This window comes from Amphiura filiformis, chromosome 18 (assembly GCF_039555335.1).
Source record: "Amphiura filiformis chromosome 18, Afil_fr2py, whole genome shotgun sequence".
NCBI lineage: Eukaryota > Metazoa > Echinodermata > Ophiuroidea > Amphilepidida > Amphiuridae > Amphiura > Amphiura filiformis.
This window is the reverse complement of record NC_092645.1, coordinates 47,014,703-47,038,840: the sequence shown is the minus strand read 5'-3', so window position 1 is coordinate 47,038,840 and position 24,138 is coordinate 47,014,703. Positions and strand designations below refer to the sequence as shown.

The 24,138-nt window shown below is 37.1% G+C and overlaps 1 protein-coding gene across 1 annotated transcript in view; it reads right to left on the bottom strand.

Moving 5' to 3' along the window:
• The window catches only part of LOC140138743 (complement factor B-like), a 33,576-nt gene extending 9,847 nt beyond the window's left edge, over positions 1-23,729 (bottom strand). Inside the window, exons 1-6 of the mRNA XM_072160504.1 lie at positions 23,581-23,729; positions 22,150-22,275; positions 3,401-3,586; positions 2,406-2,612; positions 1,601-1,771; positions 341-514 (exon numbers count right to left, since the gene is read on the bottom strand). Coding sequence (XP_072016605.1) covers positions 341-514; positions 1,601-1,771; positions 2,406-2,612; positions 3,401-3,586; positions 22,150-22,234 — 823 coding nt within the window. The 5' untranslated portion in view covers positions 22,235-22,275; positions 23,581-23,729. The remainder of the gene's footprint in view (positions 1-340; positions 515-1,600; positions 1,772-2,405; positions 2,613-3,400; positions 3,587-22,149; positions 22,276-23,580) is intronic.
• Positions 23,730-24,138: the final 409 nt, after the last annotated feature.

Sequence of the window (24,138 nt, the reverse complement as noted above, 5' to 3'; positions counted from 1 at the left end):
GGGAATCGATAATCATTAATTATAAGGCTTCAAAACAATATCATACCGATAATAGCAGATAGTGAAAACCTTCTGATTCGCAGTCATATTTATACATTAAAGTGATCCTTCTAAAGTCTTCTGAATTCCGTCCCTGCCACGCATAATAAATCACTCAGGATCACTGTTCATGGTCTATGCTTCCTTATTATCATTATTTTATCTAGTTTACACTTTACCCACCACTCACCCCACACCATACCACACTACACACCCCTTCTCTAAGCACACACACCCAACCACCATTAGTGTATTATGTACCCCTCGGACCCTCTTTTCGTGAGGTGCCAGAGGTGCTTACGTTTGCAGACAGGTTGCCATCCACTCCACTCTTTACGCTCCGTACAAACTCGGGATTCCGAACCTTCTAGTGTATACCCAGAATTGCAGCCAAATGTCACCCTATTGTCTATCTCATATCGGTCACCAAACTTGAAACCGTCTATTGGTATGACGGGTTCTTCGCAACCGGTTCCTGAAAGTAAAGAAAGGTATAATATAAGCTAAGAACTTGCAGTGATAATGAATTATGATTTTATTTGATAACACCATGCATTTAAAACAACGAGTAATAGCTAATATAAATGTACAGGACATAATTTGCTTTAATTTTGCTTTCATGGTGCTGTTTGAAACTTAGATGTTCATGTTTTTAATCACAATTTTCCAAAGGGTTAAGTTACTTCGGTGAATGGTGATGATATGAAAACTATTGATGCAGGATCCGGTTTTTGTTTTTACAAATGGGGGCGTGCCATTTTGGTGTTACGTGACACCATGGACCTAGCATTATCTAGCGACTAGTCTCTGGTTGGTTGATGGTTGTTTGTTTGGTTTGATTTGATTTGGCACTAGTGTTACTCAAAATTGAGTTTCTGTGCCAACAAGTCCCTGGATCATGTTCCGTATCAACCTCGACTTCTCAGTTTCTTATAATTCAACTTTCGATTGCATATTAAATACAAAGCTGTATATTAATAGTATAATGTTCCTGATCCACATCAATATAATGACCATTTAAAGAATGTTAAAAATGGAACACTAGAAAACCAAATTTTCACAATGGGCGACTTATAATGTTTCTTTATTTATTCATGGGACCTGTGCCTTAAGTCATTAAACATATAGCATTCCATCTACAAGAATATGTCTCTAAATTTGTTTTTTGACGACATGCGACAGAGACGAAAGGCAGACACCCTATACAAAAACATTACAATACTGAGATTAGTTTTACAATAATACATGTTTGTACAGCCGCTTGTGTCAGTAATATTGTTGCTCAAACTCCAAATACTGTTTTAGTGGAGGGTGTCTGTTTGTATATGGAATTCTACGGTGTTGATAAAGCCGAGTTCAAGAAAGCACAAAGCAAGCAAGCAAGAAACCACTAAATGAAACTGGGATGGAAACAAGAAACCAACAAGAAAGAAAGACTAATACGAAAGAACAAGTGAAGAGAGAGGAGAGGGACGTGGGAGAGGGACGTGGGAGAGGGAGAAAGAGCAGAGACACTTGAGGAGAAAGGGATATTCCCGGGGAATGTTTTATCATAACTTACTTTGACATATCGGATAGAGCCCATTCCATCCGTTCTCTCTGGTGCACATCATAGTACGTGATCCGTATAACTTGTACCCGACATCGCAGTCAAACTCTGTTTTCTTGGAAGTGTTATATTTAATGTACCCATTTTCAGGGGCAGTCATGAGCTCACATTGTGGTGGATCGTCTTTCGAAGTAAAGAAAAGAGATATTAGGGATACTAATAATATTATAATAATATTTTCTTTAATTTTGTAAAAACAAAATAAAATCTCAACGAGCTACATAAAAAGTAACATTGTATAAAATATTACATAAGAAGCTTATCAGATCAACAACACAAAAACGTTTAAAAAGTAAAATATTGTGTACATCCATGAGAAGAGTAAAATTGGCTTTAATACTAATACTATTATAGGCTACCTGGACCTCAAGCATGCGGCCCGGCCACAGATGATTATTTTTGATAGACTTGCGATACCTTTTATCATGATTTTTAAATGTAAAGTACATGGATTTTTACATTACACTAATGTTTTTCAAGTAATTCAGAAATGATTCCTTTTCAAAATAATTCAAATATCACTTTACTAACAGCTAGTGTAACAGTATTGGCAATGTAAATGCAAAGTTGAAAAGTTAGGCATGTCAACGTTGGTCCAACGTTGGCTTGGTGTCGGCTTACCGACCGCGACCATGCGGAACATTGCCAACGTTTGGCCAACGTTGTCTTGGCGTCGGCTTACCGACCGTGACCATGCCGACCATTGCAACGTTGTGCCAACGTTATCTTGCTATGGTTTGTGTCAAGTAATACTTACATTCACATGTATTGACACCGTCTCCTACATAATCGCCTTCGCACAAACACCTGTAAGACCCCCTCAAGTTCCTGCAGAGGGCATTTTGGTGACAATTATTTACCGGTTGTTCAGCGACACCTGCACATGCAGGGTCGACATCTACACTGCTGAATGAAAATGAGAAAGATTCGTCTGTCTCATCCGTGTCGCTGCATTCGTCAACGTCTATATAGTAAAATAATAGATACAGCAATAATCAGATAATTTAGCAATGAATTTTATAGTCAACGATTATCGCTGAGGGAATGGTTATCGCAATAACATTATGCATGCACTTGAAGGACCCTAATATATTCTACGTAACATATTATCGATTTTACGTCATCAAACATTCGTTAGAACTTAAACATTACAGGGGGTGTCCAATACTCGGAGTCTGTATAGCGGCATTTATGGTGCTAGCACGCTGCCAGTCGAGGCCTATCATGGAAACGATAGATGGGTACTTGGTTAAAGAAGTTGCACGATGGATATAAACATTTTGTGAAATCGTGGTCAAACACATAAGCGTAACGATAACGTAGATCATGATTTCGCTGGAGCAGACCCCTCGGATTTTTTTTCGGGGCAAATTGATAATCACAACGAACAAACTGGGCATATTTGTGTAAATCTGACATTACCATAGGATTTCTCGACTCATTTCCTTTCTAAAAATTGTAGTTTTATATACTTTGAACTTACACTTCAGAAATAGGCCTAATGAAGTAGCAAAAGTGGCACAATTGTGATTTTACCCTTTCGTTGTTAACTAAACATATTTCGAGATTAAAACAAGCAAATTGAACAGAGCAAAGGGCATTTGAGAGCTAAGACTGCGCCCTTGACGTTGCATGTAAGCATCATGTCACAACGGTATTTTCTAATTGCCAAAGAGGGCGCTTCTCACTTGCACAATTGTTGGTATTGGTGTGGGAATGCCAATGTGGTTCAAGTATTACATTGTGTCTTACCAAGACAAATTGGAGCAGACGGGCTGAAATTGCCATTCTCTGTACACATTAATTTACTGCATCCAGTGAACCCAGGGTTGCATATTACCGTCACCTCTTCTCCTACTGCTTTGCTTGGATTGTCGTCTGTTATATCGGGATAGTATTCACCATTGGATTGTGCTATTAGCTCCTCTATGTTACATTCTGTAGGGTAAACATACATTTCTAGAATTAGGAAACAACATCACTCACTCTTGATTAAGTTCATCAGGACTGCATACAGTATTCCATTAAATCAAACATTTCTTCTAAACATTTAGGCCTACTTATGGGACATTTCAAGAGCTAAGGTCTACTCATTTCTGTATGAAACGTCCCATACGGTAAGTGTTTCATTTGGACTGGTATAGAAGAAATGTTTGATTAATTAATAAAATAATAAAACATCACTCAATGACTTAACTAGTGTTGTTTAATACTGATAATTATGTGTACAGGGGGATGCGAAAAGATGGTATGCGTACGTGAAATATCTTGTCCCCCTTTGGGACATGCCACAAATATCTTTGCCCCCCCCCCCTCAGGTGACACACACTCTTTCCATCGCCCTCCTTACCAATGCAAGATTTTTGGGAACCTAGATTTATCATGTTTATAATCATATCGCAATAATATAATATTCTTTTTGATTGTATTGTTTTTAGAAAAGCGGTCGGGATGAGGCTGTATGTGGATCGCGATATGCCCCTTCAAGGGTAGACTAGGTATTGTTGGTCGAAGCAGTTAAAAAAATCGTTTGTCACGATAAAGCCCTTTTCATCTCGATCATAGGCATAAATAGAGTAAAATACAAAATTTTTGCGCGCTACACGCACACATCCAGTTAAGCATTTTTTAAAGCTCCGTTAGGCCCTTCGCACTTGATTATTAGTTTCCTGTTTACCGCCCGCGTCCAAACTTGAAAATCTCAAAATAATTAATTATTTTATTCTTATTTCTTATTTTCTCCTTTAAAATAACTTTCAACTACTTCTACTTGCCATTTTCTGACTTTAATAATATCAACAATATATATTAGACTTTATTTCAACACGGAAAGCCCAATTCAACAAAAGTTGTTCTTCCTTGGGGCCGTGCATAAACAAACATACAATGTACAAAATAACAAATAATTACAAAAGCTTATTATCTAGACTTAAACATATTACAAACTCAAAATTATTAATTGTCAAGCCAAAATGATACTTATGGTTACATACATACCATGCTTACAGGCATGGCTTTATGATTTTTAAGATTATTTTGAAAGTATACAATGTTGGAGAGTTTTGGATATTATTTTCTAGTTCATTCCAGCTTACAGCACTTCTATATGACAGACTGCGCTTTTTGTACTCTGTTCTTGGCAGGGGAATAGTTACATTGCTTTGGCTTTGACGAAAATTATAGGTATTGTTTACGTGACTGAAAATATGACTCAAATAAGGAGGTGCAAGATGATTTAGGATTTTGTAGGTTAAAATTAAACAATTTGAGTTTTGTCTGTCAATTAATGGTTTCCAATTAAGTTCAGCACGGACATCTATGCTAATAATGATGAATGAACAAAGAGTACAAATTACTACAACTCCACCTTCACTTATTTATTAAATCAAATATTGTTGTGAAATAATTAAATGCCCGCTCTAGTCAAAACGAGTCAATAGTTGATTGTAATAGTTCAAACCAGGGGCAGTAAGAATAGAAATCCGTGCAGTAAGAATAAAAAATCCGTGCTTAAAAATAGTTCTATACTAGTTTCAGCCCGAAAAATGACAAAGAAATTTAAGAGAAGTTCCTCCACAAAGTAAGTCTGATCTAGTCGGGAAAATCCTATATTGGATAGTTTGTGGCGATCAGTCAAACATTCAGTTGGCAGGGGAAATTTGGGACGGCGCCCCCATCCCAAAATGGCAAAAAAAATCCCTGTTTTTAACCCAGAAAGTCCCGTTTGCGAGCGTAGCGAGCGAAAATCTTTTAAGCCTTCTTGGTCAAAAAAGGTCCAAATTTTGCGGAAAAAAAAATCCACTTTTTCAAAACCCGTCCCAGTCCAAAAAGGTCCAAATTTTGAAAACAAAAGGTCCACTTTTTCAAAATCAGTCCAGCCCATCCCCCACCCCCCATAAATCCTGGTTATGGGCCTGTTTGCGATATATTAGTAGAGTGGAGTCCAGATCAGTGAAAAAAGCACTGCTTAAATGCTAAATGCATGTGATATCAGCCGGTTTAAACTCTTCTATGTGCTTACAAGGTAAACGTATAGAGGTAAATACTACATTGAACACTTTCAACGCTAAACTAAACACATAGACACTTAATGATGAACACGTCAAATCATTTTGGTATTAAACGTATATAAAGGGTGAGTAAAAAGGGTCAACGAATCAATATCCACGTAAGAACCATGTTGAACTTTCCCATTATTGAAAATGCCACACCATCATACACAACTTGTAAAAAAAAACCCAAGTGAACTCTTAAACTTTTATGAGTCATTTTACGGCGATACCCATTATAACTCTTTGTCCACGAGGCACCACAATTTGAATGAGAGCACACAATGCGAAATAAGGACACCAGATCTTAAACTGGCTTTAACTTAAATCAAGGTTGATTTTTGCGTTCTATCAATTCCTTTGTCGGTTCAAACTAACTTTTTAATAGTACTTAAGTCCTTCATACCTTACCTAACTCCAACTCCAATTTTTCGATTCCCTGCAATGTGTCCAACTTATACTGGATATTTTGTAATTCACACCACTTCAATTTGCACACATTCCTTTCGACATTTGAAAAACCCGCGCATATATTTGTATGTTTATAGAGAATGAACATTTTTACGTAAGGGTAAATAGGAAAATAACAACAATTAAAAGCAATGTTTCCTCTACTTATACAAGACCAGGGACAATAAAACTTTGGGTGCTCCATTTTACTTCAGTGCCAATGAGGTTAAGAAAATGGCAGTTGTTCCAAATAGTATAATCATAGTAAAGTGTGCTGACATTCAAAGTTTAGATGTCTCGCGGACAAGCATTAAAAAGCTGTAAAATGTGTCATAAAAACAGAACGGCAAGTGCTAATTATCACGTGTTTTAAATCCTAAAAGTTCAATCTGGTTATAAAATAAAGATGGATTCTTTGCACTTTTTGGACTCACCCTGTAAATTGCTTGTAGAATATAAGCACCCTGTTTATGGACTGAACATCTAGAGTTTTAAGTTGAGCACTATAGACATTTAGTTCATGAAGAGTGTGTTTAATCTTTTGTAATGAATTTGTATGCAACTTTTTTATGCAATTTGCCGACAACTTATGCACCTTTGCATTACTTAAGTTGCAGAAATCTTATCACATTCACATTGTGAGAACTTTACGCTACTGTGCGACAAGTTAAAAGATGGTAGGGACACGTGTGCATTTCATTCAACATTTAATAAAGAGGTTCTGTGTACTTTTATGGAGTTTTCAAAAATGACAATTCAATTAAATGGAATGACATTTTAAATGAAACCTATTATCTTTCTAAGTAAATCAAAAGGATTTTTATATTATTATTATATTTTACAGATATAAATTTGTGCAATTTTAGGCACCTGTGCGCATTTTATTCATTTTTGCAGAGATTGTATTCGTTTTTGCATATCAATACCATCAATACCATAAACTTAATAACGTTTATGATCCTAGTGTGTACTTTCATGGAGCTGTAGGTAATTATAAATGAAATGAATTAGTGAAATACATTAGTGAACCAGACATGAATCAATTTTCAACTTTAAGTGCATATCATAAGATTGATAAACTTAACTTCGGGGATTGTTAATGTCAAAAATGTCATTTTTTAATATAATTTGTCATAAAATTTCAAAAATTCAAAATTATTTGATAGTTAACTGAATAAAAGGTGGACAAACCATCTCCTTCTCATGATTTTTAAATGCCTCAAGCATGCCCGGGGGGGCACTCGCATTCCCCAGCTATACGGGTATGTGCCGCGGCGACGACCCCCTTTTTCAGAGCCGCTAGCCGTTCCTTAGACCCACTAAATTCATTGATTGCCGCTCTTGAAGCTCTAGCCGTTCCATAGACTCTCAGATCAAGCATGATGGCCCATCGTACCTGCATTCTCAGTTCATCTTTACTCATGATCAGGGACAAGCGATTTGCGCGGAAAAAATAGCAAATTGCGCGGAATTGCGCGGAACAATTTTTTCAGTGCAAATCATGTATCCCTGCCCATAGGAAAAAAAATAGCCAATTGCGCGGAATTGCGCGGAAAAAAAGTTCCGCGCAAATCGCCTGTCCCTGCTCATGATGTTCACTCTCAGAGAACTCGCAGTCAATCATGCAATACTCTTGCTATTCCTTCTTGGAGTATAAATCCTGGGAAGCGTACATTCCATTATAGAGGCGCTACAGTATGGAACAAGCTTTCATCTGATATACGCATTAGTTTGCCAACTTTAAGTTTATTTCAATTTAAAGCTAACATCATATCAATGTAATAGCATTGTGAATCATAATGTACAGTATTAAATATAATACTAGATTGCTTTGTAGTTACAGTAAAAATGTAATTATAAAATCATTTTTGTAAAATGTTTTTCGTTAAAGTTGTTTTGTATCAGGGTCTCATGGGAGACCAGTATTGTATTACTGAATTGAGTTTACCCTGAATAAATAAAGTTTTACTACTACTACTACTACAGTTAAGGCTATTCCTCGTTTTCAGAATGCAATTTTGTATGTCTGAGTGATGTGCTCTCTGCTCTCAGCCCTTAACGTCAAAAATGAGTCGGTAAAATGCGTGATTGTAACGCGTGATTGGTAAAAGTTTACAGAACTTGAGGGGAGACAACCTCTCTGCCAGCAACCCCTTCCCCTCAAGCTTGTGTCCGCTAGCCGATCTTTTAGATTTTACTTGTGCTAACGTGCAGTGACTTTTTTCTTCTAAAATAGCCCCTGGTTCATACGAAATAAAGAAAATAAAAGATAATGATTAATTAATAATTAAAGGTCACCTCGTTCCTTTTTCAATTTTTTTAATAGGAAACTAATAATCAAGTGCGAAGGGCCTTATGTAGGCCTATGTAAAGCAACTGCAATTGTTTTTGGTCTGTGCCCCAAAATTTTATTTGCCCCCCCAACAAGAAAGCTGGATACACCCCTGATACATCCGTGCAATAACTTTTGAGACCTTATTTGAAAGCAATTTATTTATATTTTATGATGTCCTGACAATTTAGGCCTATTATAGACATAAGGCCTGTAAGAGTGACACTGATAAATGATAAATTTATTGCGGATCTGTTTGCTTGAATTTGTAAGGGGTGGTGCAATAATTATGTGTACCCCCGGGGGGGTGAATTCTCAAAATGGTCTGCCAAAAATCGCTTGCCCCCCCCTTGGGCCGTGCCAAAAAACCTTTGCCCCCCCTTTCGACGTGCCAAAAAACCTTTGCCCCCCTTTTGATGTGCCAAAAATCTTTGCCCCCCCTTACACATGCAAGATTTTGGGGAACCCGAATTTAAAACCTTAAATTGTCTTAACATATAATGCGAGCGCAGCGAGCAGGAAATTTTGCATATTTGAACGTGTTCGTAACGTTTTCCTACGCCTTTTTAGGGCATAATATAGAAACGGTGCCCAAAATATCTGTGCCAAAATTGCTTGCCCTCCCTTTCGATCGCTTGACCCCCCCCTTTCGACCTGCCAAAAATGCTTGCCCCCCCTTTTGGCCTGCCAAAAATCTTTGCCCCCCCTATAATTCACCCCCGGGGTACACATAATTATTGCACCACCCCTAACAAGGTTGAAACTATATTAATCCAAAATAAAGCATTACCTATAGGCCCCCCTAGTGGAAACAAGAGCGGAGTATTTTAAGTACTAGTAGGCCTATACCTTCATTATGTGTGTGTGGGGGGGGGGAGTTTGGGTGTATACCAAAGGGGGGGTCAAAAAGTTTTCAGTCAATAAAGAGGGGGGGGTCTAAAAGTTTAACATACAGACAGGGAGGGGTCAAAAAAGTTTTGACATACCGAAATCAAAATTTTCCAGCTCCCCCCCTACCAAAGTACTTATGAACGTTCCCTTATTGAGGTTAAAAGGATGGCAATTGGGGGGGCTGAACCCGGGCCTTCTGGCCAAATGGTAAATCCGGCCCTGCTCTCCATTGAATCATCTCTTATTTAATTTTCGCTTTTGTGCTCGGGGGCCCCCTGAACCCTCGGGGCCCATGGACTTTGTCCACCCTGTCCCCCTGCTTGCTATACGCCTCTGGGGGGAAAGCAGGAGGCAAGAGTTCAAATCGGAGGGGGGGTGTTTGTGAGTTTATACATGACGTGTATATTATATTGTTTTGCTCCATTGGCCATATAGACCCTGATTGGGCTATTCCAGAAAATAAGCGCACACCCCCTATAGAGGAGTTCGGATATCCGGACTTTTTCTATCCATCCAAGCTCCGGATATCCGGACTTTTCATATAGAGGAGTTCGGATATCCAGACTTTTTCTATCCATCCAAGCTCCGGAAATCCGGACTTTTCAAACATTTTCCCTACATAGTACCGCGCTCGACCTATAGAGGAGTTCGGATATCCAGTCTTTTTTTATGCATACAAGCTCCGGAAATCCGGACTTTTCAGACATTTTCCCCTCATAGCCATGTATACGCTCGACCTATAGAGGAGTTCGGATATCCAGACTTTTCTATCCATCCAAGCTCCGGAAATCCGGACTTTTCAAACATTTTCCCTACATAGTACCGCGCTCGACCTATAGAGGAGTTCGGATATCCAGTCTTTTTTATTCATACAAGCTCCGGAAATCCGGACTTTTCAGACATTTTCCCTCATAGCCATACGCTCAACCTATAGAGAAGTTCGGATATCCAGACTTTTTCTATGCATACAAGCTCCGGAAATCCGGACTTTTCAGACAGCCATACGCTTGACCTATAGAGGAGTTCGGATATCCAGACTTTTTTATGATCTTCTAGTGACCAGAAGATCATAAATATAATAATAAAAAAAGGGTTAGTATCCCTTTTTTATGAAATAGGAGATGACCACCTCCCCTCCCCCACCACCACCCAAAAATATGACTCAAAACTTGGAGCCGAGTCATTTGATCATTGATCCTAAATTGGTTGGCTTCACTTATTTGCCAAGGGGTCTATATTTAGATTTATCTGTCACAATAGTTGAATCGTAATAATATTATCAATTAATAACAGAATATTTATTTATAATCATAATACATATTTTGCCTAGATATATCCCACTTCAACTTCTCACAAAGTTTAGGGACCGTTCATTATTTCTACTGGGGGGAGCAGACAGAAAGTCACTGCCGAAAACTATATGACCCCCTTCTCCGATAATAAAAACCATTTTCCCCCCCCCCCCCCTCCGAGCTACATGAAAATCATATGACCCCCCCACACACACATTAACGCCAACCAAACAAGAAAAGGCATACCATTTTTCACCCTGATATAGCAGTGATGTCAGTGTGCATTTCATTACACAGCTTCATGTGCTTCACAGCTACACAGCTTTATTTATTTATTTATTTATTTATTTATTTATTTATTTATGTAGCTGGTGGGCGCTTAAAGTGCTGGCATACGCACACACATGATTAAAGACGCAAATAGATGCGCGCATGGATCAACTGCCTCAACGCATTACGTCACTGACACACAGGCCCGTCACGCAGGATTTTTTTGGGGTGCTGATTTTGAAAAAGTGGACTTTTTTTACAAGGGGGTGCAATTTTGTGAAAAGTGGACTTTCTTCCCCAAATTTGGACCTTTTGACCAAAAAAGCGTAAAAGACCTGATTTTTTGCTCGCAGATTCTGAAATTTTGGGACTTTTTGTATACCCCCCTGCGTACGGGCCTGCTGACACATCAGGCTGAAAAATTGTGCCTACTTCTTGCTTCTTTCGCCACTCGGCTATGAGTATTCCAAGTTTTCACAAAAAGCACCCAAATTTACCCTAATTTGGCACTCCCCCCCCCCCAAATATTGGTCTCCACTGAATACCAAAATCGTTGAAAAGGACCCCAAAATCATGGCATATCCCCACATACCTTCAACCAGGTAGAACCCCACACAGGGTATTTTACTTGTTTTAATACAATATTATTTGTTTCACATGCAGTGTACACAGATTTTGGTTCAAACTGCCACCCTGTGCTCCAGCCCAGCAGCTCTGATGCTCCAGCTTTAGTATGTGTACTTCAATACCACTGGTCCCTGAATAAACCACATGTGATATTGATTAAAGTTACAAGTTTTTGCATCAAGTTGGCAGGTTTGGAAACTTGGGGTCAAAATTATTAATTCAATTTTTTTTATATAATTAGGCTAAAACGGCTGTAAATTGATTGACAATTTAGGGTTGGATGAAATGCTACTTTTAATGAATTTAAATCATTGAGTTCAAAATTTCTTTTGTAAAGAGGTTGTAATTTAAACAAATCATACAGAATATAAAAAATCAAGTAAGTTTAATTTCTTCATTTATCAAGCTATCAAGCGGCTGATTTATTAATTTTCAGTCTCTTAAATTGTAAATATGCATCAACTTCTCAATATACCTGTTGATACTGGGTGAAGCACAGCCCGGGTACACAGTGAAGTTAGGCAAAAAAAAAATTGTTGTGTTGATTTTTTTTAAATTCCCTCAAATATTAAATAATGCTTCTTCAATTAGGGACATTTGTCAATTTTGACTTCTGGATACCTGTTAGACATCAAGTAAAGACTAGTCTTTCAATAAAATATTAATTTTAAGTGAAAAACATTGATTTTTTGAACAAATCTGTAAAAATCATCATTCAAAAAAAAAAAAAAAATGCCGACCCTGATTTTCAGGATTTAGGGTCGGGCGGTTGAGGGCAACACAACAATTTTTTTTGCCTTATACCAGTCCTTTCTCAACATAATGTAGCTTGCATGTTGAATAGTGTAAAATGAATGAGTTGCGAAAGCTACTTCTAAGTCCGGACTCGAGTCCACTTTTTGTTGGACTCGGACAAAAACAGACTCGGCTCGGCTCAAACTTGGACACAAAATGTCCAATTAAATCCATGTAAAATGTGAAATGATTATCTAAAAATGTCAAAATAGATCTCAAATTTGATTCAAAATTGTTGACTTCACTTTTGCCCATTTTCCTAATTAATTGGGGCTGTCAAATCTGTGATCTGTCATAATATCCTACATATCCACCAAATTATTTGGATTTATCTGTCACTTCCCAGAATCAATACTGCTATCTTTAATGAAATAATTGATAATTATACAGAATTTAATAAACATTTTGACTGTATAAAAATATCTAAAACTTCTTTCATGGAGCTAAACTCTTGAAAGAGAGAAAACATGTACACAGACATGTACACCCCATCCATAGGGCTAGTGTTTGTGTTCACTACTTACGGGCAGTCACTGAACATTTGTCTGGGATATTTATCCAATTTAAGAATTTTAAAAAAGATGTTTAGAATAATTGATTAATATCACACAAAACATAGGGTACCTGCAGGTAATATGGGACCATTAAGGACGTTTAGCTTATTTGCATAAAAACTAAAGAAGATATGCCCACAAAGAGATTGTTATGATGAACAACCTGTCCTTTAAGATTAATAAAACAGGCAATGTTACCTTGTTTTTATGTTTGTTTGGGCGCTATGACGTCAAAATGACGTCATCGTCAAGTGTCCCATAATGTGCAGGTAATATGGGACACCGTGTTATCTCTATGGTGAAAATCAAAAGTTCAGAAAATCACTCTTTTGTTCTAAAAACATTTTTGTTACATGATTTTGAATGTTAAATGCAAATTTCTACAAGAAAATTCAATTTTCTAAATAGTTTTGCTTTTCGCATTGACAATGCACACAATTTCCCATGTGTCCCATATTACCTGCACCCATTCAGTTGAAAATCAGAAAATAATCATTTATAAAGGAAAGTGCCACTTGTCAGTGGAATTTTACCTGCTGATAAGCAACCCATCACCTAAAGATCATAAAAATGACAAATGCCCCTCAGTACCAGAGTTTTGGATACACAATCATAAAATGTGGCGTCATTGATTTTATATCAGGCCAAAAAAGCGACATAATTTTTGGGCAATTTCACTCTTTTGGCATTGATTTCCAAGAGTTTGATACTCAGACTCCAAAACTGCATTTCTAGAAGCAAAATTGATGTCTCTAAACACTTAACAAATCAACTTAAAGTGTTTACCTTCTCTAAGCTACTTTTTGTTAAAATGAAAACAGGTGTCCCATATTACCTGCTGTCCCATATTACCTGCACCTACCCTATTTCTGAAACGGTGAATTTCTATAAGTATTAATATTATTATGAAGATGATGATGATGATGATGACAATGTATGCTGCACATGCAACCTAGTGACACTTCTCTAGTACCTGGCCACTTACATGTAGTGTGTGTCACACTAGAATACTTTGGTCACACACACAAATACCCCTGCAGCGGACTGTTGACATGTGATACATGTAGTTTTACCTTCGAGTTACCTAGGGTATGGAAATGACTGTGACACTTGTGTGGGGTGGGGTTTGACAGTGGGTGTGTATAGGGAAAGTGGTGTGGGGTGGTATAGTTGTCTCATTGTAAAAGCAGCTTGATTAATCTTAATTCTCTAGGGTAGCTGCAGGTAAATTACCGGGACAGCAGGTAATATGGGACACCTGTTTTCATTTTAACAAAAAGTAGCTTAGAGAAGGTAAACACTTTAAGTTGATTTGTTAAGTGTTTAGAGACATCAATTGTGCTAGAAATGCAGTTTTGGAGTCTGTGTATCAAACTCTTGGAAATCAATGCCAAAAAAGAGTGAAATTGCCCAAAAATTATGTCGTTTTTTGGCCTGATATAAAATCAATGACGTCACATTTTATGATTGTGTATCCAAAAACTCTGGTACTGAGGGGCATTTGTCATTTTTATGATCTTTAGGTGATGGGTTAAGCTTATCAGCAGGTAAAATTCCACTGACAAGTGGCACTTTCCTTTTATAAATGATTATTTTCTCTGATTTTCAACTGAATGGGTGCAGGTAATATGGGACACATAGGAAATTGTGTGCATTGTCAATGCGAAAAGCAAAACTATTTAGAAAATTGAATTTTCTTGTAGAAATTTGCATTTAACATTCAAAATCATGTAACAAAAATGTTTTTAGAACAAAAGAGTTCTGAACTTTTTGATTTTCACCATAGAGATAACACAGTGTCCCATATTACCTGCACATATGCAGGTAATATGGGACACTTGACGATGACGTCATTTTGACGTCATATCGTCCAAACAAACATAAAAACAAGGTAACATTGCCTGTTTTATTAATCTTAAAGGACAGGTTGTTCATCATAACACAGTGTCCCATATTACCTGCACATGCAGGTAATATGGGACACTTGACGATGACGTCATTTTGACGTCATAGCGTCCAAACAAACATAAAAACAAGGTAACATTGCCTGTTTTATTAATCTTAAAGGACAGGTTGTTCATCATAACAATCTCTTGTGGGCATATCTTCTTTAGTTTTTATGCAAATAAGCTAAACGTCCTTAATGGTCCCATATTCCCTGCAGGTACCCTACATGTATATTTATGGAATTGGTTCAAAATTCTCTAGTGGAATCTTTGCTATAAAATTATAACATTATAACTTAATATTCGACATGGATTTGGCAGGGGCACTCAACTTTACAAGTGACAGGTAGGGGAGACCGGGCGTGTCCGCCCTATTTTCTTCAATCTCGCCTAGAGAGGGCAATTCTCATGTTAGAAGGCTATAGTTTTTACATTTTTAAGCTGTATACTATAGCTAAATACTACCACATTTGTAAGAACATTGAGCTTTCAGTAACGGCAGGAGAAGGGTAAATAAAAATCATGATGACAGGGCGGACTTGCCCCGTGCTGGGTGGGGTAAGTTCGCCCTGATAAAAAGAAATAATATTGCAAAACAATTATAAATTTAATGCAAACGTTTAGTAAAGGGTATATTAGGCGCTCACTCTCTTCCAAAGAGTCTACTAAATTTAATGGAGGTGTATAATGTAAGCTAATAAATGTAGGGGACCAAAATGAACAAACCTTTATTTACAACTTCGACATTTATGGTTTTAGAGCATAAACAGTGGTATGAGTAATACTGATACCACTTAACTTTAAAAAAATATGCTTGCATGTAGTTTTACCATTCTTAAAGGTATTATTATCAATATTTTGCATATCGCCGATGGGGCGAATCCGCCCGGAGTCCGCTTTGGAAAACACAGGGCGGACTTGCCCTTCACATACAGGGCGGACTTGCCCCAACGGTACTTTTTTTTTTTCTTTACCTTGTGTTATGCCTACTAACATGACTAAACACAATATGTTGATCTTTTAATTGCATAATATGTTGGCAAAACGTTCACCTTCCAACTGAATTTAAGACCAAAACCGTCTCTGTAAGGTCTTGAGATTATTACAATATTACTAATTTTTAAAATGTAAACTTCCTCGACTCAAAAATGTTTTTTGACGATAATAATAATATTACTCTGGCGAAATGTGTCGGACTGTCTTGTTTTCTTGGGTACTTAGCTATGGCGTGTGCCAGCTTATTACATCATCATTGTACTTTTCCAGCAGTCACGAGATCAGAAACATGGGGTGGGTGGACTTGCCCGAGGGCGGACTTGCCCGGTCTCCCCTACTATGAGTCTGTCACTATAGGCTCCATTTGAGCCGGGCATTTGAGGTTGGCTATCTTTCTATAATTTTCAAAATGCCATAAAATATAAAGAGGAAACTTTCAAATTCTCTTATTTCAGCAAAATCTAGAATTACTCCTTTTTCATTTTGTTATACCCTGTGACCCCTTTTTAGAGCATCATTTTATACAAATAGGCCCCTACTAAGCAATGCCAGTAGACAGATACCTGTCACATAAAGTTAAATGACTCCCAACACCAAACCCCGGCATGGACTCTGACTGAGTCCACCGGACTCGGTCTTATTTTTGTTGGACTCGGACTTGGCTCGGACTCGGCACCCCGGATCGAGTTGGACTCGAGTCTAGACTCGGACACAAAAGGACTCGGCTCGGACTCGGACAAGCTGGACACTTTATTTCATTTGCCGTGTAACTTATTGCATGTAGGCCTAGTATTGAAATGTAATACAGCTTGGTCAAATTTTGTAATTGAATTTCAATAGGACCTACCGTATTCATTCCAATAAGCGTGGGCGCTTAACAAAGTCATTTTGGGTGGGCGCTTATTTTTACCTAGTTTACATAATTTTTTCGTAAGGGGTGTTGAATAGAGACAAATTTACGTATGTTTTAAAAGAGTCCTGAGACGTTCTAGTAGCTTTTCTGATGTAGAAAATGTATTGCAAGTTTACACAGGACTTGTAGTCCTCCAGCCATGTCACCGTATCGACGCCTATTTGTCACTTCAACATTGATGGTAGGCCTACCCAATAGCAAATTGGAAATTTCCTGGGTGGGCGCTTATTAGGGCACGGGCGCTTATTGGAACGAAGCCGGTATATGTATTGGTAAAATTGACATTATAATAATTAGTTACAATTACAGAATTTAGTCCCTTGGTGGTGCCAAGTGGGTGTAAATGTAATTGTGAACTTAATAACACAGAAATGCATCCAAATCATGTAGTTTTGGTGCAAATGTATGTGAATTCACCGGGGAATTCACACCATGGCAGGTGAAAAACAAGCAGATTCCTCCAAGGCCAGACATAAGTCCTGACTAGGAGTGTCAGTGTTGGGTGGGGAGTAACACATGGATCCAGATAGAAAGCTATAGCAAGTGCCCTTAATAATTTTATTTAAGCTTGGTCCATGGCCCTGAAAAAGATAAACCCAGCCCTGGCTCCACAAAATGATCATGAATGCTGCTACACTGTAACAGCCTGTGCACATTGCCACCCATATTCATGTATCATATGCTACATGTCTCATTCACACAATGACTGATCAATTAATACAGAAAAAAACAGCAAAAAGATTTGTTCTTTTGTGGGGAATTTCAAGTTATCATGTTAAAATATCATTATTATATAGCTTTTATGTTTATTAATCATTTTGTTATTCCCCATCCAAATAAACTCCACTACTTGTATGCTGCACACAAGTGGAACTACATGATAATGTGACTGGTGTGAGATTTTCCGCCAGCCACATCACATGTATTTTTTGTGCCCAGGCTTGGACTAGTGCATCTGAGCACAGGCCCTAGAAGGAGGGTCTGTGATCTGAGTCAATGAATACAGAGGTCCTTACCATATACAGAAATTTGGGATTAATAGGAGATTTATAGGGGGTTTTAAATACCGGTATTAATAAAACACGGATATAATAAACTGGATGTGCATAATTAATGATAATAATTATATGATTAAGCTAATGGATAATCTGGAGGATGTAGATGTGCATGTCAACTGCATGAATGATTCCACTTACTTGGAAAATTGTGGACAATTAATGTAATTCCAATTGATGTTTTGTGATATATAATTTTTCCACATTGTACATGGATTGATTGGACTGGAATCGGACTCGGGGGTCGACTTCGAACCCAAGTACTTTTTTGCAGAATCCGACCGAGTCCAGCCAAAAGTGAACTTGAGTCCGAGTCCACACTCGAAAGCTACATCACCTGTACCCATGGCCCGTCTGCCTGCACCCATATTGGGAGCCGTACCCATACTCAAGTCCCAATTTCTGTACCCGTACCCGTACTGCACCCACGGCTTCGGGCCCGTACTGTACTCATGCCCTATTTTGACTTTGGACCCGTATCTGTAGGGGCCTACTCATGAACTGGGACCCATACCCGTTCCATGGCCTGGGACCCGTGCACCCGTACTCATGGTCCAAAACCCGTACCTGTACTTATGGCGAGTCCCAATACTATAAGTCTGTTTATATTCATTTAAATTTGCATTTTTTGCCCAAGTAATTCTCAGAACGTCTTGTGGCTTTAATTGCCATACACTAGACCTTTTTCGAGTCCATGTTAAATTTTTGCATCTAAAATCCCAATAATACCGATGCTCACACTACTCCGGCTCCAGAAAAATACAATACTAATTTTTTGTAATAAAATAAATATTATCCTGTTTTGGCAAATAAAATATAGGCTTAGCTAAATCCTGGCCGTGACAATCAAGACCAGCCTTGTACTAAAACCAATTTCAGGTTATGGATTCTAATTTTCAGAAAACACAATTTCTAAATAAAAATTGTATCTTTTATTCTCAATTTTCAAAATTAACATAAAATATTAAATTTATGAACAAACTCATAGCCTATACTCAAAATTTTGAATACATAGAATTGAGCTTTGAATATTGTGACTGCAATTGTAAGAAATCATGCAAAATTGCATGTTTTTAGCCAATTTTCCCTCAAATTGCAAAACTATTGAAATTTGACTTTTATTGCCAGTTAAAACTAACTAAAGGATTAGGATTTAGCCGGGGGGACTCGAATATGAAAGTGACCTGTGCCTTACAACACTAGGGGTCTATGGCAGTTTTTGTCGAAAAAAGAGGGCACCAAGAAAATTGGGTTCATTATGCACATGTGCAAAAAATTGGCTGTCAGTGACCCTGAAAAATAACTTTAAGCTAAAAATATGAAAATAGTCCAAAATGCGCGCAAAGCATGCAAAAAGTCACCTCAAAAGTGGGAGTGCTCCTCTCCCGGAACACCCGGGGTAGACAATGGACCTTTTCTCTGTGGGCGGTTCATATTCAACTAATCAACTTTTAAAATAAAATGTTCATTTTATACCAGTCAGTACCGGTATAAGGCCAAGTAAAAAAAACATGTTTCTCATCCTACCGCTTCCTTTTTTGAGGTAACTTCAATTTCAAAGTTTTTTAAAATTGAGTTATAACATTTTTGGAAAGATGTCTAGGAAGTTGAAATGCTTTATATAAGAAACACTTTTGGAAGGTTTTGTGATCATTAGAGGGGGCCTACCTACCACAAATGAACAATTTTTACTTGGCCTAAGGTTACAAAACTTAATCATCATCATCATCATAATTATTATTAATATTAATATTTTGGGTTATTTTGGACATATTTCCATTATTGGTAAATAGTTGGACCCATTTCCATTACGCCCATTTCGACTCATTACAAAATATTATTTTCAAACCCCATTTCTGAACACTCCTTTGCATATGTGACCAGCTCCAACAAAACCCGGAACAAGTCGCCAGACATGTTTTTTGAGTTATAGGCCTTTAAATATTACATTCCCATAAAGAAATTAAATTGTGGAATTCTTAATTTCATGGTATAAACCTGTGGGACTAAGTGGACTTTCAAATCATTGAAAGTACTTATTAAAAAGAGGTTTATTTAATCAATAAATAACAGTTGAAATATGATAATCCCTATTCAATAGGCAGAAAACTAATTAGTCCATTACTCAGAATTGCAATTTGGCAAAAATATCAAGGTATCATTTACAAAATTATCCATATCTTGAAAAGTATTGATGCTATGAAACTAATTGGCCCATTACTCAGAATAGCAATTTGACAAAAATATCAAGGTATCATTTACAAAATTATTCATCTTGAAAAGTATTGATGCTATTTATATAATTTTGGTATCATTTTAAAGCTTATTGTCTTGTGTTTACATTTTTATTCAAATTATGAAATGTCAAACATGCGACTTGTTCCTGGTTAATTTGTCAGTGCGGGTCACATATTGATATGTACAATTTACTATAGGGTTGATTGTCACAGCATACAAAAACACCCTATAAAACATGTTTTTGGTATATAGACCTATAACCAATAAAACATTAAATATGACTTTTCAGTATAATAGTTTGTGTTACTAGCAAGTTGGCAAAACAGGATAATATGATCCCAAATTCTGGAATTGGAAGTAGTCCTTAATGACTCCTATCCTTCAAGCAATGAACTTTCCTTGGGAACTTCCATAAACCCCTTTTTGCAAAAAAAAACCTCCTCATGGAAATTGTTACAAACAAATTTGTGTATTTAATTATATGACATATTCAATAGGTGTAAATAAGTATATATATATGCAAAATGCCAAAAGCATAATGCCAATGCCATAGAAAGTACATGTAATTTGTATGTCAGTGCAAATACTCCACCTTAAAAAATCAAATTTCCCCGCTACATACAGTATCAAAGAGCTAGAGGTTAAATAGTGGTTGGCTCAAGGTTAAAGATCAGATATACAACCCTGCTCTGCCTGTGTCTGTGATAAAGCATAGTCTAATACACGCATATCAGATTACTATCAGAAGTGTGATTCAAAAATCATGCAGTTGGTTTATATGTCTTGAAAAGAAAGGAATTTCAAAAGTTTTCAATAGTACTTTAGTAGCCCATTAACTTCAATAATAAACAACATACACATTTGTACAGCTTATATTAAATTAAATTAAATTCACAATCATGTTAAAAATAAAAATGACATTTATTTAATATGTAAAAATATAAAAGAGAAATTATAAGTCCTAAACTTTTAAACCAGTAAAAAATTAACCATGTAGGCTGTGGCTAAAAAATTCAAATACTGTATTCAAATTGTTCCCCATACACTCACAGTCAAAATTTTTAATTTTTTAATTTTTGTTGCTTTTATCATAATTAATGTCTATCACCTCAAAATATTTTTTTTTTCTAATAGACTATTGATCAAATTGAATGCCACTCCTCTACAACCCTTGGAAATCTGAACATTTCCTACTTGTCGCTAAAAAATCAGGACATTTCATCGTATCTAAGGCCATCCATTATACTCCTTGGAAATCCGGAATTTTTGACATTTGCACTAGAAAATCCGGATTTTTTCAACATATTTGATGTCACTCCTCTATACCCCTTGGAAATCCGGATTTTTTCAACATATTTGATGTCACTCCTCTATACCCCTTGGAAATCCGGACTTTTACCCACTTGTCACTAAAAAAATCCGGATTTTTCCTCATATTTAATGCCACTCCTCTATACCCTTCTGTACAATATGAAGTTGGAATTCCGAAACTTCAACATGAAAGTGGTTAAAATTTCCGGGTTATTTTCACTTTTAATGAAGAATATGGAAATCCGGGTTTTTCTTTGATTATTTGTGACCGGAAATCCAGACTTTTGTAGAGTGATAAGCTTGGAAATCCGAGTTTTTCTCTCATTTCAAATTCACTCCTCTATAGGGGGTGTGCACTTATTTTCTGGAATAGCCCATTGGACACTGTTGTAATTTCGTTCTGTTTAACGTAAATACAAATGAACAAAATATAAAAATCGTCGTCAAAAAAACAAAAAACAAAACATATTTCAGTCATTTTAGGACGGTGATCTGAAAAATTTTAGCAGGAAAAAAGTGTCTAATTTTTTTAACAGTCTAAAGAGGGTCTGTTTTTTCTGAATTTTGGAGTCATCCCCGTCTTATCCGAATGAGGAGACAAGCCCCAAACCGGGCCCCAATCCAGTAGAGTCTGAGTATTTTGGCCCTTAGTCCAGCCCTTAGCATATTAAAAATGGACTGTTTTGCGTTCCAGTATGGCATTTTTGAAGCCATCTTTTATATAATTTTGCGTCACTGTGAAATTTTGCCCATGGAAATGGAAATATAAGGCTAAAACTTACCAGTGGCAGCGTGGTCGACGCAGCATAATATGAGCAAGGCTAAAAGCGACCCAAAAAGCTCCAGTCGTTGCCATGGAAAATCCATTGTCTTGATCCAATCAATGATTGGTTTTCAAATTGAGATATCTGAAAAGGAAGTTTGTATGTTTGTTTGTTTTTTTGTTTGTTTAATGATTGGAAGCGTGTCCTACCATGCTCAGTGGCGGCACCAGATTTTTATTCTGGGAGACATGGGGTGGTGTTTTTTTTTTGGGGGAGGAGGGAACACATTTTGCGCAAATTTGCAGCAAAATTATGGAAATTAAAATTATTTGATATCAGAAGGACATTCTTCGTATTCAGAATGCAATTCGATATGTCTGATGTGCTCTCACCATCCCACAAAAAATACTACCAAAACGCTAATAGGCCTACCCGAGCCCTTAAACTATTTATGGTCATATTTGCATTTGCAGATGATCTTATTAATATCGTCCTTGATTGATTCAAAATTGGACACAATATTCATTCATTTTGGCCAATCAGCGGGTAGTTCTCATGGGGAGTTACGTGGAGGGGGGGGGGGCACTCAACTTTGGAAGTGACGGAGATGTGCGGACAGCAGTTCGAAACTAGGGGTCTTTCGGTGAGAGCCTAGACACCGAAAAAGGGGGGTCTTTCAGTGAGAAGGTACCAAAATAGGGGGTCTTTCCGTGAGACTTGGGAAAATCTGACAAAAAAAGGGGGTCATTCAGTGAAACTGGGAAAAATTTTGGGTCAAGATATAAAAGTTGATACAAAATTTTCACAAATTTGAAAATAATTTGGAAAATTGGAAAAACTTGAAGAAAAATAATGAAAAATGGGGTCATTCATTGAGAGATTATCAAAATTTTCCCCTAAATTTGTGAAAAAAGGGGATCTTCTGACAAGAAAACAAACAAGGGGGTCATTGGGTGAGAGGGAGTTCAGTAAAACAAAGGGGGTTATTGGGTGAGAGGGAGTTGAAAAATGGGGGTCAATGTCGCCGCATTCCCGTCACCCATTTTTAGTAAGTGCCCCAACAAATCGCCAACAAATCGCCAATTTGTCTTCGGTACTATACACATGCCTAGAATTGTTACCCTCTCTCCCTACGTATACTGCCACTTACTACGTAACTTAAAATGGCGAATAATGGACAGCCCCTTAGTAATTAATGAGAACACCAATTTGACAATTAATACACACAATAATAATGTGTATGTTAACACAAGCATATATTATTTTATACAATATCATGATCCCTCGCATTATGTTCTGCCACGGGGTTCAAATCTCTTGTAAACTAAAATACACAGAATAATACTGTCCATGAAAGCCATTGAAATGTATAAAAATTACTATCTATAGACACGTCAATTTTATGATGAAAACAATCAAACAATTTATGAAAACAAATCATTTGCTTACCGTGACAACTGATGCTGGTTCAATCTATTCGTCTAAGGTTTAATGTTCCTAAACTAAGATTATTCAGACGATTGGTGGGTAGATCTATTCAGAGAAAATAGCATAGAATGTGTGGTGTAGTCGTTGGTGGTATACTTAGCATGCTTAGTGCACTTCCGTGACCATTTCCTCTTACTTTATGGGATTTTTCCAGCTCGTTTTCTCCCATGGGACCATATAACAAAATATGTTTTGATGGGTTTTTTTTATGTGTACATTATAAAAGTATTGAAACTTTCGATCATTTTCATACTTTTACTTCTTCTTTCGCCCGAATTTCGACTCTTTGCTATAAAGCCCAGTGGTGTACTAAAATACCACGTGAACGACTAATCCTAATTAGAGTGCTTTAATTAGGCCTACAGTAAAATTTAAGATTTTATATTTTGGTTTAAAATGAGAACAAATTCGCGCGAAGAGCGCAAAAATGGGCACTTTTTAGGCTATTCTTGCCCAATAGAGTAGCACCCGGGGCAAGAAACAAAATTGGTGCCCCTATACACCCAACCCAAAGTAGCC